Below are 18387 nucleotides of genomic sequence, written 5' to 3'. Positions count from 1 at the left end.
TGAGAACTTCATTTATATGTATATAGTTTAATGTTAGGAAAAAGATGTGGTAGAGCACAGAACCACCTTCCCAATACCACAAGTAGGATGAACATGAAAAACTCAAAAGCAGCATTAACTCTGCCGTGTTAAATGTGTCAGCGAGTACTAGGGAAGAGCTAACTTCGAATAGTAAATATTCAAATTAATCTCAAGAATACTGTTGCCAACACATTGCCCTTCGTGATAATAAACTCTTTCCAACCAGATTCCTTTGCCAGCAGTTTTCTTTTGATGGTGAATGATCTCGATTTTGTAGAAGCCTTGCATAGAAAACTCAGCATGGCTTTGCCTAAAATGTACCACTGATCACAAGCAGGGAAATTAGTCTCAGTTCCGTGGCACAGAAAACTGATCTTGTCAGCATCACAAGGGCACGCATTCCTCTCTGTTTAGCTCCTCGAAGCAGAAACCATGCGGCACATCTTCATGAACAATTACCATCTATGCAATGAAATTAGCGAGAGAGTCGTGCAGCATTTTGTGCACTGCATTGAGACGCATGGCCGCCACGTGGAGTACCTGAGGTTTCTGCAAACGATTGTAAAAGCAGATGGTAAATATGTGAAGAAATGCCAGGATATGGTAATGACAGAGGTATGTTCTTGGTTTGCATATTATCAGCTCGCCTACACAATATGCTCAAATATGCGTTTTCTGTTACTTATTAAAAGAAAACCAACAACCTAGGTTTGGAAAGTAATTCGATCGTGCCTACTTAAGCACAAATATATTTTGCTTTAATCTAGTGAAGTAACGTATCATGAATTGATTTTTTATGATTTTTCAAGACTTTCTTTTTTGATCCTTAGTAAACTTCTGTATTTTAAACAATGAATAAAATCCTATGAAATGTTATGGATTATTTAGAATGGAAAGGACAAAATTTTATGTTTCTCAGTTTTGAATCTGAAACAAAAATAGTTTAAACTTTGCTTTTCTAGTGCCTTTATTACTCTGTTCCTGAAATCTAGAATGTGTGTTTTCTGCAGCTATTCACAGAAAGCTTTGAAGGGACTTAATTAATAGAAATCATCCATCAGTGATTTATTGCATGTGGAAACTTAGCTGTTTAGAGTAAGTTAACAATATAAGAAAAACAAATGAATTAAGTACTTCATTAATTTTGTTTTGTTCATTGTGATGTTTGACATTGATCAAGATTTATGCAATGAGTAAGTTAGTCATCGGAGAAACGATAGCTCTTTGAGCCCATTTGGGTAAATCATTGCTCTGTGACCTAACGGCTCCCCAAAGGCCTATATAACATTCCTGTGTAGATTAAGGCAGCTTTCAACCATGGCTACCAAACAGTTATGTAGTAAATTATATTGATTTGGGGGGGACTTTCATGATTATATACCTTAAATTTGGGAATGGGATGATTTCTAAGCTGACACAATGTGTTCCTCCTGCCCCAAAGAAATCTTAAAATTAATTCAGCTTAAAGCCTTGAATTTTTAATGTGAATTACTATTATTGAATGTTTAAAAGAACACATTAAACTTGCAAAATTTACCTTTTCTTATGCACATTTACATTCACATTAGTTCTTCGTTGCCTAGAAATGTGGGAATTAATATTATTTTGTATTAACATCAAGGAAAGAATTAAAATGGGAAAGCAGCAAATACGTAAGCCAGTTCAATGACTCTTAACTATATGACATGTTTCTATGTGTAAAGAAGAAACATTACATTATTTAATATATAATATTTTTGACACATGTACATTCTCTTTCAACAAAACTTTCAAAGTAAGCTGATTGTCTTATCAATTTAAATAAGATAGAGAAAAAATTTTATAAGCTGTGCTACCTACCAAAATATCTTATGTTGGCATTAGAAAATTGGTGCTGATAATGGATAGACAAGATGTCATGGAGTTTGAGCAATAAAATTACTGTCCCCTGGAAGTCTCCACTGCAATTATACAAATAAAATAGGAAGGTCAGTTTGTCCAAAAAGCCCCTACTTACTCTTTTCTTTGTCTAACTTTTTAAAAAAAGTCTTATTTTCCTCTTTATTTCTCCATGTCTGCTTTTTTCCCCCATTACCTGCTGATGCTCAGGACACATAGAATTTCCAGATTCTTGCAGAGCTGCCCTTGGCTAAATGCATTTGCTTACTTATTCTCTCACTACTGAAGAGGGTAGGGATATTTTCTTCATTAGTAAGATTAGGCCTGAGATTCCTTGTGCTTTGGCAATGGAGTCTTCCATTTGAAGTAGAAGGAAGTGACTTTCTTTGAATATTTTGCAAGCTTAATTTTAGTAGGTGATGGACTGATGAAGCATGTATTGTCATCTCTGTCATTTACTCCTTGCTCCTGTCCAGCTATCCCTCACCTGCCTGACTGGTTTTGATGGCATTTGTAACTAAGCAAATGGCCCATGACTGGTGTCCTGCCTTCTTATAGTTCTGCTTTTGCAATATTGCCTGTACAAAGAGGTACATGTGTTTCCAGATAGAACAAACCTTTGGAAAGCACTGCAAGGATGAACATCTGGACTGCTATGTAGCCTCTCTTATTATCATTTCAGTTGATAAATGGGGGTGAAGATGTGCTGATATTTTACAATGATAGAGCGTCATTTCCCATCCTTCTCCATATGATGTGTTCAGAGAGAGACCGAGGGGATGAGAGTGGCCCCTTGGCCTACCACATCACCCTTGTGGAGTTGCTGGCAGCGTGCACGGAGGGGAAGAATGTCTACACCGAAATCAAGTGCAACTCCCTTCTGCCCCTGGACGACATAGCGAGGGTGGTGACTCATGACGACTGCATCCCTGAGGTGAGCCTGGCGGAAGCTGAGCAGCTATGGAATCGTCATTAGGGACAGAAGTCCCCATGTTACTGTTTATAGTGAGATAATTTATTAGGTCAAGGAACTGTACTTAGTTACATAAGTAGGAAAATTTAATAGAGCTTTAAAACGTCCCCTTTTTTGTTCTGCAAGAAACTATGAAAGATGATTAACCTTTTTAAAATACAGCGACTTTTGGTTTCCTGGAAGCAACTATGGGAGTCTCTTAAATCCTAGGTATCATGATGTAATCAAACCAAAAGATGTGATTGTGACCTCTAGTATGTTCTTGAGTGTCAGATGCTTCATAAATAATTCCTGGTCATCTAAGGGAGAGGCTAGCATGGTGCTGCAGGTCCTCTATTAGACACACGCTGTAGGTTTACCTTGCTTTGTGGAATAGATGCATTCTCGGAAATGCGGACATGCATTTTGCTTTCCTCACACATCATCTTTTACCCTCTGTCATACTTTGGCTCTGATGATAGGGGAAAAGCTCATTATAAACTGGTTGTCTGCCAACAGGACTAATGAGGCTTCCAGGAATGTACGTCGCAATAATTTCTCTCTTTTCTACTGTTGTAGTGTGTTGCAAAGTTGATAAATGTGTGATACACTAAATATGAGATAAATCCAAACATTTTAAATGACAGAAACTTAAGAAGGTGTAATGTTAGGTTAACTTCCCTACTTCTAAATAGTCCTGTGTAGTGATGGGCTGTATTTTTGTGAAATTTTGTGCAATTACTGACCTCTCAAATGATGGGTCCTTCAAGCTTTGATTGGCTTGAAATGATAGCAGAAAAAGGAAGCATAGTTTAGTGATTAAATCCATGGGTTCTGTCTGTATTTGAGGTCCTAATTCTGGCAGTATTCTTCCCGCATGCAGTTCTCTCTGACCACTACTTGTACCCCTTGTATTCCCCTTCTTGAATCTTCTCCATCCTTCAGAGCTTGAGTCAAGCATTACTTCAAGGGAAGACTCCCCTGATCTCCCCTAGTGAAGTCTGTAATTTGAAATTTGACATTTGAGTTTTATTAGTTAACAAATGTCTGTAGTCCCACATCCTTTCCCAAGATTATTGGCTCAGTGAGGGTAACAGCTGGGTCTGTTTCTTTTCACTGTCTTATTGTCTAAGCCTGAGTCTACACTTAATAAATATGTTTTGAATGAAATGAAAGAATGAGTCAGAATCCTGGATCCATTACTTCTAGCCATGTGACTGACTCCACAGGCTACTCAACTCTTCTCATCTTCAATTTCCACAATTTTTAAGTGAAATAATTAGTATATGTATCAATAAGATTGTTGGAGGATTAAGGTTGGTAAGATGGTCATACAAAATGTTAAAGGTGTTCGGCATGTAGCAAATGAGGAATAAATATTAGCTCCTTTCAAGATAATTGTAATAACACATTGAGTGGCACTGATGTCTTCCTACCCTATGATCAGTCCTTGATGCAAGCACCCTCTCACTGAAGGTCTGTTTTAGACCCGTCAAGAGAGATAAGCACTAATAAGGATACAAACGCTGGCTATGTATTCCTTACGGATTCCATGAATCTCCTGAAATTGTTTACATGGTTCTTGAAGTGTATGCATTTTTCTGTGGAGATTTATAACATCATATTTTCATAAGAAAGAGAGAGAGGAAAGAAAGAAAAATAAATAAAATTAAAAACAAAAACTACTGCTCTACAACACTTTAGAAATGGTATATGTTGGTGAGACTCATTGACTCATTCCAGTCTTCATGGGGAATTTTGGTAAATCTGGAAAAGATTTTTACTACATCCTAAAATAACACAAGTGTGTGTGTGAACTGTGAGTCTGTTTCTTTTCAGAAATAGTCGTTTAAATATTTTTGAATGGCAATAAAGTATTATTTAGTCAACACATTTAAACATTATTTTATAACTCTCTTGGTTGCAAGTGACAGAAGCCTAACTTCAACTACTTTAAATTAAGAAGGGGAATTTCACTGGCTTCTGTTCTTGGAAATTTGAAGGATGTTTGTTCAGATGGCTCAAGAGGCTCAAACCATGTTAGAATTCTTTCCAACTCTTGTTTCCTTTCCTTTGTGGTTTTGCTTCATTCTCTTCTTCTGGGCATAATTTGCCTCCACACATTTGGAGAAGATGGCTTCTTGGAGTTCAGGTTTACACTGTTATAGTTTAGTGATGAGACAGAGAGAGACAGATGGAGAGAGAGAACGGAGTTGGAAGGTAGGGAGAGAAGTAGAGAGGAAGAGGGGAAGTGGGAAGGGAGCTTGTTTGACTCCGTGTGTTTCAGATATGATGAAGTTGGTCCAAGTGAAGTGCACATTCTCAAATCACTGGGCCCAGGGGAACAGAATACCAGGTCATGGGCTTACCGTGGGTCGTGGTGGAGTGTTCTAGGCAAAGAAGGGAAACAGCAGTGCTTTCTGGGTGGACATAAAACATGTTTTAATCTGTAGGAACTAATACAGATTTTATTTAGCTTATTGTAATTGGTATTTGAAAATGAACAAGAGAGAAAACTCACTTTTGTATTTGAAACTTGCACAGGTTAAAATTGCTTATGTGAATTTTGTTAATCACTGTTACGTGGACACTGAAGTGGAAATGAAAGAAATCTACACAAGTAACCACATTTGGAAATTATTTGAGAACTTCTTGGTGGATATGGCAAGGGTAAGTTACACTTTTACCATTAAATACTACTTCATGTAGAGTAAGGTCATGGAGATATATATGTGTGTGTGTGTGTGTGTGTATGTGTTTAGACTAAACAGTATCAACAGAATGTCTTTGAATGTAATCCATTACATTCAAAAGGTTGTAAGTTTCACAAGAGTGTGAGTGGGATTTAAGGAGTTAATATACACAAAATACCTAATATAGCAACAAAGCATTCATTTTTACTTTTACAACTGACTATATTGGTTACTAAATGAAATTCGAGTGGCCTTTTTACTTTGGTTAGAGAAGGCATTTAGCAGAGGTCAATTTGTAGTCCACCTCTTGTCATGAATGCTACTACAAAGCACAAGTAGAAGTGATCTCAGAGAGATCTCAGGCACTACTTTTGCACAGAGAGGCACTTGACCAACTGCTCAGAACATACCTTTGTTCATTAGTGCCTACTCAGTCTTTGGAAGGATGCCCCAGTAATTAAATCATTTAGTGTTTTCCCTCATGTCACTCAAGATATGTTCTGCTTTTTAAAAAAATTTTGAGTCCATTTCCTCTTGTTTGGCTTTTGTGAGGGACATTGGGGAGGACATATGGAGTTGATCAGCATTTTCTAGATACTGTCCAGCATATGTTTCTGCTCCATTAATACTGAGTAAATGAATGAATGAGTGAAGGAAAAAAAGGAAGGAATCTTCTTGATACACAGCACTTAACTTAATAGTTAGCATTTTTTTTTGCATGCTGAATTATGGTAATGTACAAGGTCTAATATTTTAGAGGTTTTTTTTTTCTTCTCTAGTTTTCCCTTCAAAGCTATGGGACATAATGTTCAAGTAAGAGTTTCACTGATAGAAGCTAGTGTACAGGTAACTCCTTAGACCTATTATAACTTCGGTGGCCTGTCCCAGTCCTTTGGATTCCTACAGTCCTGAATGCTGGAAGCTTACATAGGCCTCATCTAGACATATTTGGAGGAGAGGGGTTAGTGAGGGCCTTACTTCCATGTCTTATAAGAATGGGTGCTGACTGTTACCCATTAGCTCGCTGCCACCTTACAACCTTTTCTGGGAGGAGGGAAGATGAAGGGGGTATTATAAAAGAAGCATGGACCATAGTACACCCGTGCATCTGAGAGCCGTCTTGGGTAGTACAGTAAACCATGTGTTACCCAGTCTAGGAACTCTTAGTCTAGGCTTTGAGGTGACCTTTTGTCACCTTTGGTGTGTGCGTGCATGAGCTCTGCTTTGCTTAAGCATGTGTGAATAAGGGAGTTCCTATTTTACTTCATTTCTGTAGAACAGAGTGCCACTTACTACTTTTCTCAGGTAAACCTGCACCTGTGGAGGAATCCTGCTTTACACAGGATTTACGTTCCACTCATATTTACCCCCATGACCTTGTGAGTGTCCTTGTAAGTGATTGGCTACTGATATCTCCAGAGACCTTGAAGTACAGGTTTATATTCCAGTGACTAGCTTTAAATTTGCACATGCAGGAATATATTAAGAGATTGTAGACTGATTGGTGGAGTTGCACAGTGCTACTGACTGAAGATAAGCTTGAAAAACACCAACTCACAATCAAGGCATGAGCTGCAAAACTAAAAGGATTTTTATTTTTTAAATCAAAGAAAGCTGATGATAACTGCCATTGACTGTGAAACACTCTTTCCACTGGTGTGTTCCAGTGCAGTGGTAGGAGAGAAATCCTTTTATTTGCCTTTATAACTGATTGTTGTTGATTTGAGTCATTAGAAAGTACATGGACAGCGGTGAACTGTGGTCAATGTGAGCCTCAGGCTATATTTTTTCTCCTGAAGATGTCCCAATTTTGCTGTCACTTTCACAATTCTATAATGACCCATCAGGATGTAATGGCAGAATGAAATTAGACTAAGATACAATAGAGAGGCTCACCTATCCCTGTTTCATACCATTGTTCCATCAGTCAGTGCTTAACAAGACAAATCAGAGGATTTCATTTTCAGTAGATCACTCAAAAGTCATTCTTTCCCTTTACTTAGAGTAACAAATAGGTAGGAAGTAGGAGTAAAAATAAGATTTATATGTATTTTGATAGGTACTTTCCAAGTTCTTTAACTTGATAAGTTTGAATGGGTTTTCTTTGCTTGAAGACTTGATTCTGTAATTTTCTTGACTTCCTGCAGTTGAATGAGCCACTGGTAAGTCTCATTTTAAAGGATTCTTTTCACGTGGACTTACTAGCTCGCATTACAGGGAACTGAAGAATATCTTCTATGAATCTTATTCTTGTGCACATTTTCCCCCAGTTGTAATTCTATCTTTCTCCTTAACTCTCATGCTGACTTACAGAAATGATGCCCCTGTAGAGTGAACTTTTGTCTGACTCTTCTCTGTTGGTGATTGGTTGGTCCCATATTTTTTGCTCTTCAAGTCGTTGACCTCATTTATAGAGTTGATCAGGTCCTTCTTGAAACACCTCTTCACTTGCCCACAGGCTATCCGTCCTGCTCCGCTTGCCTCCCACCCTCCTGGCCACACCTTCTCAGCCACCGTTGCTGTTTCTGCCAGATCTTCCCAGGTTCTAAATATTGCAGTGTGCCAGGCTAAAACCTTAGAATTGCCCCCTTCTCTGTCTGTAGTCATCTGTTTGCTGATCTCACCTCCTCTCCTAACTTTAATATCTGGGTGGTTGAATCTTGACTCTTTCCCCCGACGTTTAAGTCTCACGTATCTGTCATCTGCACTTGGCTAGCTAACCTCTCTTCACTAACTCCCAGGTCCCACTGAAAATTAATTTCGTCTCAAATCTTTTGCACCTCAGTAACTAGCAGCTCCATTATTTAATCTAGGTATTAAGGCAGAAAAATTTTGGTGTCATCTATACATTTTGTTTTCTTACACTCTAAAGCCAGTGCTTTAGCAAATTCTGCAAGCTCTAACTTTAAAGTATCCACAGTGTGGCTGCCTCTGCCACACTTCCAGTGCTCCCGCCCTGCCCCCAGGTACCATGACCTCTCATCTGGATTACTGCAGTAGCCTCGTAGCCTGTTGCCTGCTTCCACTCTTGTCTGTATCCTCCATCTAGTCTCTCTACAGCAGCCATAATGATTACAAAGAAGAAGACTGTTGGTTCAGGCCATTCCTCTGCTCAGACTCCTCCAGCATAAAACCTCTACACCATCTGGCCTCCCCTCCATCCACCCCCACCCTACCCCTGGCCCCTTATTCTCGCCAAGCTAGCTTTCAGTTCCATTGGTGGCCTTCTGAAATATGCTGAGTGTTCCTGAAATATGCTAAACACACTCCTACCCTAGCACCTTTCCATCTGCTTCTGCATGGGGTGCACCAGTCCCCCAGGTATCCTGAAGCCTTCTTTCCTCTCTTCTTTCAGATCCCTGCTTGAAGGATCTCACAGAGGCTCACACTGACCACCCTGTGTAAAGTGACGTCCTCTCCCCTCTGTCCCCACTTCACGTGCCTCATTTTTCTTCATAGAACTTGTTCCCACTTGACATCTTTTATGTAATTGTGTTTGTTTTTTTGCTAAAACAAAGGATGGGCAGGGATTTTGTCTGGTTCACTCCTGCGTGTGTGACCTGGAACAGTGTGTCACACGTGTTCTCAGTGAGTATTTGTGGAATACACGATCAAATGCCAACTGAAGTTAAAAATACTTAAGAAGTGAATTTGAAAACGAGTAAGTGTGCTCTGAGCATAGAATTAATTATATGTATCAGTGGAATGAAATAAACAGCCAGTAACAGATTTTTATATATGTGAAATATTAATATATAATAATGAAATTATCATCCATTAGAAGGGAAGTGATTGGTTATTTCCAGGGATGAGCAAACTTTTTCCATAAAAGCAGGACAGTTAACACTTCCGCTTCTCAGCCACTACTACAGCTATTAAAGGAGCTGTAGACAGTATGCAGTTGAGTGTCTATGATTTGCTCACCCTGGATTATTAAGTTAATTATGTAAACTCCATTAGGGTAGTAATTTTTATATATTTTGTTCAGTGATGGATCCCAGGTACACAGAACATTCTTAGTATGTAACAGGCATTCAGCAATGGCTGATTTGAACTAAATGAAAATGACTTTTAAGAACACTAGCTATTTGGGCTGATATGAACTTAGCTCCTAAACTAACATTATGCAATAGCATAAATTGTAGAGAGATTTGGATTTTAAAGATAAACGTAAGATGATAAAAAGGGGTGGGTATATAGGTAGATGTTTATCTGCCTTTGGGTGAGAGAGTTCTTTTTAAGCATAAGAGCAGTAGACGAAATCAGCTAAGGAAATAGTAGACAATTTTACTATTTGAAAATTTAAGACTTAAGTACACAAAAACATACATGGAAATAAAAACATCAAAATGCAAAAAGTTATGACATATTTTTAAGAAGGCTAATAACCTTTATGTAAAGAACATATTCATATATATTCATAAGAAAAACACTAACAATCTAATACTAAAATGGGGGAACACGAGGCATTCATGGTTTATAGAGGAGGAAGTACAAGTAACCCCTGAAAAAATTGTCAACCATTAATAATTTTTTAAAAATACAAAGGAAAATAAGATCCAGTTTCTAACTATTAAACTTGTAAAAAGATAAAAGTAAAAAGATAATACGAAATGTTGTTTCACATACCTTCTGATTAAAGTATAAATTTATGCTGTCATGCAGAGAAGCACTTTGGTTCTACATTAAAAAAAAAGAACCCTCCATACCTTTTGAATGTGTGAAGTAACCTACCTTCCAAGAATCCATCCTGAGGAAATGATTAGAAATGATATCAAGGACTTACGGTCAAAAAAGTTCAATATACTTTTATAATATACTGTAGGATATAGTTTAATATTTAATAATAGAGAAATGGTTCAATTAATTATGACTTACCTACAAGATTGATGTTATAGAATCACTGAAATTATTTTGGGGGATTTTTAATAATGTGAGAGATGCTAATAATTGAGTGATGAGGATAAAAAGGAGACTACAAACTGGTTATCTAGAATGATTTCATTTATGTAAAATACATATGACAGAGCAAGAAGACTGAAAGAAAAGATTCTAAGCTGTTAACTATGGTTTTATTTGGATTTTAGGATTATGGAAAGTTTGTGTTTCCCATTTTATATTTTTCTATGTTTTTTTCAGGGTTCCTACAATTAATATATACTGATATTAAGAAAAATCTTGTTTTTATAAAAGGAATTTAGAATTCTAAGAAAGCCATTGAGTGTCTGAACAGATGACACATAAAAAGGAGATACTAAAAAGCAAATGTTTGGAAGTTTAGGCCTCATGAATACGGGAATGCAAATAAAAATAAATATGGGCTATCACTTCAGGTATTTAGAGGAACATTTTTATTGTCTATGAGGAATACAGAAATGATTTTTAGCATTTGTATTCCCTGGTCTGTATGATCAAAAGTATGTTTTTGGCATGAGAGCTGCCCTATACTCTAGGGTCGCAACTCAGTACATTTTAATTTAAATTTGAGTTTGGTAATATTCAATCAAATGAAAAAAAAATCCAGTTCCTCAGTAGCCCCAGCCATGTTTCAAATGCCCAGTAAGCACCTGTCTCACGGCTACCATTAGGGACGTCATAGACAAAGAAGACTGCCATCATTGCGGGAAGTCCCGTTGGACAGTGCTGCCCTCTCATATGATCATTTATTTGACCCAATCTGTCATTTTTGGAAGGAGAGTGGTCACTTTTAGAGCAGCAGAGAGAAGGGATAACATGTATGCAAGGGGGGAAATGTCAGACACAGTTATGTTTAGAAATTTCACTTAATATTCCAACAAATGATTTTAAATCCCTGCTGTGTGCTGAGGTGGTGTGTGCAGTGGTGAGCCGGGACCAGTCAGACTGGTTCCTGGTGTCCAGGGATATGTGTTCCGTTGGTGGGGACAGAGGTTTTACTCGCTCTTCCCCCAGAGACCTCCATGGCTGTGTCCTCACTTCCTTCAGTGCTTCGCTAAGATGTTGCCTCATACAAAGACCTGCCCCAAGCTGTGTGTACAAAACATAATTCTCGGCCATTGCTGCTCTTCCTGCAGCGGTCCCTCCACCGGTCGATCTTCATTTTTCTCTAGAGTCTCTTACTTGCTCCTGTCTGGCCCCTTGGATACTTACTGATTTGTAAACTGTGGGTGTTGCCTGATTAGAATCAGGACCTTAATAGAGGAGGGGCTTTGTTTTGTTTGGTTCACTGTTCTGACTCCTAATCCAATATTTGGTTTTAATTTAGTAATTTATGTCCCTAAATTGATAGTCGATGGAACTTTACAAATATATAGTAAAATTCAGCTGGAAGTAGAAAAGGACAAATATTTCACATGGTGGATTTTTTTTTCATGCAAAAGACAATGGTGGTAGACTTGTTTTTCAAGTTGTAAAAGACCATTACAAATTGAGAATCACTTCGTTCTTACAGAGTTGGATTTAAATATTTTTAAAGTTAGATTAATGTAATGTAATTTTATTTGAGCCATTTTCAGTCCTTATTGGGAAGAGGCAGTACAAATAAATAAAAAACAAGATAAAGAAATACTATTATTTGATTCTTTTTTTCCTGAAAAATTTTAAAAGATTTTAATAAGAAAAGCAGCTTCTTACATCTTACATATCTTGTCTATCCCTGAGATTACAGTGTAGGATGCAAGCCTCTAGAGGTAAAAATGTTATCGTTCATACAGGGCAGAAAAAATACCTTGAAAAATTAAATTTCTTGTCCAAATGAATTGAGGAATAGGTTCCACACGGTTTTGCAAATCCAGACTTTTCATTAACAAGGATTTTGAGGAAAGCCTTTATCTAGAAATAGATTATTTTATTAATCCACTGACTAAAGCCAATTTCAGGTTAGTTTTTTAGCAAACGTCTAGTTTTAGGTAATGCAGTGTGATGCTCTACTAGCTCTGGAGAGCCCCGCACAATTGTGTGAAATGTCAATGGTTGAGGAAGGTTGTTTGGGCTGGGTAAGGTAGAATTGGTCAGCTACCTAATAACTGTAATATATTTTTATCCTATATATCAGAAAATGTCACTGTTAAAAGCCAGCACTGGGAAGATACTAAACCATAAATCCTACTTCATATCCATGATGGGAAAACCAATTTATATTAGTTCTGGGACCACAGTCAGTATTACCTAGGTTAGATGTTCCACAAATACAGCCTAACCCAAAGTTAACCTAAAACAAAATGAGTCCTTCCTTACTCTTTCATTTTAAAAATTAATTGATTCATGCATTTCACAAACATTTACTGAACACCTTGTATGTGCCAGGCACCATGTTATATGCTGGAACAATAATTAAAAGATGACATAATTTGACATCATTTATTTCCTTTAATTGTACTGTTCTCTGTAATAACTCTCTGCGATTAGTTTTAATACAAACCCTATCAGGTAGCTGTCATTTAATAGATGAAGAAACAGTGAATTGCCCCAAATGAGAAGCGTCTTAGAAGCAAGACATACTTTACACTCTTTCTTCTACCCCCACTGGGCAAATATGGCTCGCTAGTTTCCAAACCAAAAGATTGGGACACATGTTTGAGAAGGGAATTTTTTTTTCTCTTTTGTGCATTTATTTGCATAAGGTTTTAAAGCCATATCAAATGAAATTATATTTACTGATTCTTTTGATTAATCACCTTATTGAAAAGAAAAAAGTTACAAAAAAATTCAGATCGCCTAAGAACATCTGGAACATGTGGTCACCATATTTACCCACCATAATATTGTGAATATTTAAGTTTTCTTACTCTGCCCCAGTTTTTCAGTCTTTTCTCATGCCCTATGCTTCCCCCTCTAATATTTCTTTTCATCTTCATGTGTCTTGTCTTTTCAACACTCAACTTTTTCATTTATTTTTAATCATGTATCTTAGCTTTGCAATTTGTCTACCCTGACATACTTGAAAATTTATATTTTGTTTAGCAATATGACCAATTTCTGCCTCATTTAATCACATATAAATGTCAGAGCAGGAAGTATGCCTATTTTTTTTTTCTGATTTATCCTCAGCTCCCCTATTATCTTTCTCAATTAGTCTTAGTCTGCTCTGAGAGGATGGTACACAAAGACACACTTCCACACTTCGCAGATAGTCTGTGAGTAGAAAAAGTCAAAACTGGGGGAAAGTTGTATCCCCTTTTAGCTTTCTGTTTCCCTCTCCAGCTATTTTCTGTGTTTCCACCCTCCACTTTGGGTCAGGTTTTCTAAGGGAACATGTGTAGAGACATAAACCACCGTTCATCACACTCTCCACTTTCTTATCCTTATAGGGATTCCTTCCTCTTTGATTTCCTCACATTGAGTGGAAAGTGTTTTCCAGCAAAGCCAAACTCAGGGACAGACGGGGAATGCTGGAGTGCAGCCGTCTGGGGGGGGCAGAGCAGGACAGGGGGGCTGGGGTTTGTGACTGCAACTCTGGTCCAAGGATGACATGGCCAACAACCTTACAGGAGAGGCTACTGCAGAATAAAATTTTAATGGATTTTAGGCAGAAACATTTCTACTCAAAGCAACTTTAAAAGCAGAAGAAATGTTATAAACAATAGGTTCAGATGATTTTTAGAAGGTTCCAGTATTGTTATAATTCAAAGATGTGATAAAGAGTGGTGAGTTGTTTTGTTTTCCCCTCCAGGTTTGCAATACGACCACAGACAGGAAACACGCGGACACCTTCTTGGAGAAGTGTGTCACCGAGTCCATCATGAACATCGTGAGCGGCTTCTTTAATTCTCCTTTTTCAGACAACAGTACCAGCCTCCAGGTAATGCAAAGGAACCCAAAATTCATTTCCCTTATCTGAGTTGGAAACAACTTTAATCTGGTCGGGAAAGCACTTCTCACACTTCCCAAGATGACTCTTCTTCCCCTTTTGAGTTTACCAAACTTTATCTTAAATAAAGAGGCCCCATCTTCAAATTATTCCTGCTCTCTCTCTAAGCATAATAGGGACTTCCATATCTGTATATTGAACTGTTTGCCAAGTTGAAATAAATGGCATGCTTCATTCAATGGATAGGCTTTTGACTCGGGAATTCCATTCAATAATTTATCCTTAAAAGATTTAGCAGAGATTATATACTAAGATTTTCCCTCATTGAATATTTATGCTGTTTAAAAATTGACGGTAAGTGTAAATGTCCACAAGTAGGCGAATAGCGAAATAAATTATGGTATGTCTGTAGGATGGTTTATTACATAGCAATTATGAATAATGTTTTAAAAGAAATAGTGATAACTAAGGAAAAGGATCATGAAGTATAATTAAATGAAACAGCCCATGTGCTTACATTATAGTGCCATTCAACTTTGAGTGTGTAAAGAATGTATGTTCATACATTTGTAGAAAAACTCAGCAAGTAAATATCTTCAAAATCTTGACACTGCATATTTCTACATGGGATTATTTGTGATTTTCATTTCTGTGGTTTCCATACCGAGTGTGTATTGCTCTTACAGAAATATCATTTCAGTTATACTTTCTTTAGGGAAAACCCTTAAACTACTAGATAGAACAATATGGAATTTTTTGTGGGTCAAAATTATTGTCTTCTCTACTTGTGCATCATATGAAACCAAAATACACAATCAATCAAACCAGCCCAAAACACCTGCTCTGTTTATACTTGGAAGTGAACAGAGATCATTAAAAAAATACTTAAAATCCATTTTGTTGGCATCAAGAAATGCTATATTTTTCTGACTAAAATGTAGTTACAAATGCACATAATCAGCATTCTGTAGTATCTGTCATGGTGCCTGTCATAAAGTGGGGGCATGATAAATATTCGTTGAATATAAGATATCCTTTATAAATAACACCGGAACGCAAAAGACTGAATTGTATTTTATTTGGATGAGCTTTTTTGGTAATGCACCGATGCCACATCAGGAGCGTTCCTGGCTTAGTGGCCTGTGTGCTTGCGTTGTTTTCAGACCCATCAGCCCGTTTTCATTCAGCTGCTGCAGTCCGCCTTCAGAATTTATAATTGCACCTGGCCAAATCCGGCACAGAAATCCTCGGTGGAGTCCTGTATCCGAACTTTGGCTGAAGTGGGTAAGTCAAAATGGCAGATATTACTTATTTTCACATTTTACTTGAGAAATTGGGCTTTTGGCTAATAGGCAATTAAAGCAGCTTGCTTGTTTACAACTTAATGAGAAAGCAGGAGAGTTTCCGTAAAGCTGAAGAGCAACGATCAAACGATTCTGAATGTTGCATACTTTTTTGGGAGGGGAATATAATTGTATTTCTTTTAAAAATATTTAAAAATTTATTCTTAATTGTATTTCTAAACATAAATTTAATATTGCATATTGTACTTTAATATAGCTCAGTAAGATTTGACAGGAGTGAGCTTAGTTTAATTATCTCAGATTTCATTGTGACATTGTTTGGTCTATTAAGTAGCCTGACTTATTAATACCTTCATATGGTGGTAGAATATTTTGAGGGTTTTTTAGTTTTATGGTTTTGTTTGAAATCCATCAGTATTTCCTGAGGCTCTACTGTATATGGAAGGCTTCAGAGATTAGTAAATTGTAGAAAGAATTTCTCATAGATTTTCTTTCTTTCTCTCTTTCCTTCCTTCCTCCCTCCCTCTTTCTTTCCTCTTTCTCTCTCTCTTTCTTTCCTAAATTAGAGTAATTCTACAGACGGCAGAACAGAGGAGAGAAAAGAAAACAGTAGTCAGGGCTCACGGTGGCTCTCTCTCTCTGCTCACGGTGGCTCTGCTGGTCCTGGGAAGGGCGATTTGGATGTTTCATCACTGCTCACATGTACTGAGCATTTAACTTGTGCAGTGCTAACCAATTTATATGCATTATCTCATTTAATTATTAAATAGGGTCTTTGATTATTTACATTCTGCAGTTGAGGAAACAGAATTATCTAAATCAGGTCACTTGGCATGGGTTATATATGTGGTCAATAAATATTTGACAAGTGAATAAAAATAATTTTTTAAACTAATTAATGACCATTAAAAAAATTTTTTTTAGTCTTTTCCCTCCTATTTGACCTAAGTGATTTTTTAGAATTGAAGTATAGTTGGTATGCAATATTATATTAGTTTCATGTGTACAACATAGTGACTTGACAATTACGTACATTTTGAAATGCTTACCATGATTGGTGTAGTTTCCATCTGTCACCACACAAAGATATTACAGTATTATTGACTGCATTTTCTATGCTCACTTTTCATCCCTGGACTTATTTATTTTACAGTTAGGAGTTTGTACCTCTCTATCCTCTTTACCCATTTGGCTCATCAGCCCCCATCCATGGTAGCCACCAGTTTGTTCTCTGTGTTTCTTTATGAGTCTATTTCTCACAAATTCTATTTCTCGTAAAGATAGCTTGTTTGTTCATTTTTGTTTTTGTTTTTTGGATTCCACATATAATTGAAATCGTATGGTAGTTGTCTGTCTTATTTCACTTAGCATATTACTGTCTAGGACCACCCATGTTGGCACAAATGGCAAGGTTTCAGTGATTTTATATTGAAAGAATTTACGGACTACTCAACTTTAATTTGAATAAATTAAAAAGCAGTTATAACCCAAGATGATCAACTGAAAATTATGAGAACTAAGAGACTGATAGATTCATTTCAGTGATTAATTCGAAGTAGGCATTAAACTTGATGATTTTCTTACAGACCAAAAAGAAACAGAATACGCTGTGAAAAAGATACCATTCATAATAGCAATAAAAATATTAAGAACTTAGAGAAACTTAACAAGAAACATGAGAGAATAATATTATAATGCTATTTTGAGAGATGTAAAATATTTTAATAAATGTAGAGAAATACTATTTCTCGATAGAAAAATTTAGTTTGTAAGGATGCCAGTTGTCCTCAAATAAACTAATAACCTTAAAGCATCTGCCCTCCTCTCTTCACAGCCTGTGTGGCCTTAGGGTTCGCCATGCAGGGTCACAGCCCCCAGGGATGGTTCCTCTGGCAGCCTGGCCTCTGACACCCTCCTGTGGAGGCATCCTCCTCACCTGCCATGGGCTCCCACAGTCATTCTCAGGCTTCTGCTCCGAGGGATGTCCTGTCCACCTGGCTTGGCCTCTGACTATGCTGGGTCACTTATTCACATGAATACCCTTGGCACCTTTCACATCCTGTGCCAGGATGTCTCCAAGCATGGATGCCCTCCTCACCCCACTTGACTTCTGATTCTCCACCCCAGGCCATCTCCTATGCAGGCACCTTCCACTCCTCTTTGGGCTCAAGAGGACCACCTGGGCTTTGGACCACCTGTCTCCTTGTGCACTTCTTGCCAGAGCCGACACTCAGCCCCTCAATACTTCCTTTTTGGACCACTGATGGAATTCAGTGTTCGCTCCTTCTATCTTCCTTACTTAAATAAATCTGTTATCAGAATAACCTTTTTGGAATGAAATTCTCTTGGTTGGTTTGAAGTCATCAACAACAATGTCTGCAGCCTTCAGTGTCGTCCCTTTGTCTGATAAACTAAGGATTGATTCCTCATTGCAACATTCATGGCCTCCACAGCACAGCCCTGCTTACCCTCTTTGACTTTGCGGCTCACTGGTTCCCGCATAGCCTCTGTGTGAGCAAACTGGACCGTGATGCCCCTCACACTGTAGCTTTCTTTCTCTGTTACTTTCTTTCTCCAGTTTCTACCACTGCCTCCTTGCAGCATCTTTTCTATTACACAACATTTTTTTGTTCAAATTCCTCCATAAAAGCCACTCTTGACTCTCATTTCCAGATCTGAACTCACTCCCATTTGACCACTTACATTTTTCTTATGGACTTCATTTTATCTTAGCTTAAGTCAACCTGAGTC

General features: G+C 37.5%; 1 protein-coding gene across 1 annotated transcript in view; it reads left to right on the top strand.

Annotated features, from left to right (window-relative positions):
• Positions 1-18387, top strand: part of ITPR2 (inositol 1,4,5-trisphosphate receptor type 2) — a 445246-nt gene that overhangs the window by 188219 nt on the left and 238640 nt on the right. Inside the window, exons 30-34 of the mRNA XM_036889596.2 lie at positions 436-636; positions 2582-2833; positions 5396-5521; positions 14195-14323; positions 15496-15616. Of these exons, the coding sequence (XP_036745491.2) occupies positions 436-636; positions 2582-2833; positions 5396-5521; positions 14195-14323; positions 15496-15616 (829 nt within the window). The remainder of the gene's footprint in view (positions 1-435; positions 637-2581; positions 2834-5395; positions 5522-14194; positions 14324-15495; positions 15617-18387) is intronic.

This window comes from Manis pentadactyla, chromosome 14 (genome assembly GCF_030020395.1).
Source record: "Manis pentadactyla isolate mManPen7 chromosome 14, mManPen7.hap1, whole genome shotgun sequence".
Taxonomy (NCBI): Eukaryota; Metazoa; Chordata; class Mammalia; order Pholidota; family Manidae; genus Manis; species Manis pentadactyla.
The sequence above is the reverse complement of the archived record's forward strand: the minus strand, read 5'-3'. Positions and strand labels throughout refer to the sequence as shown.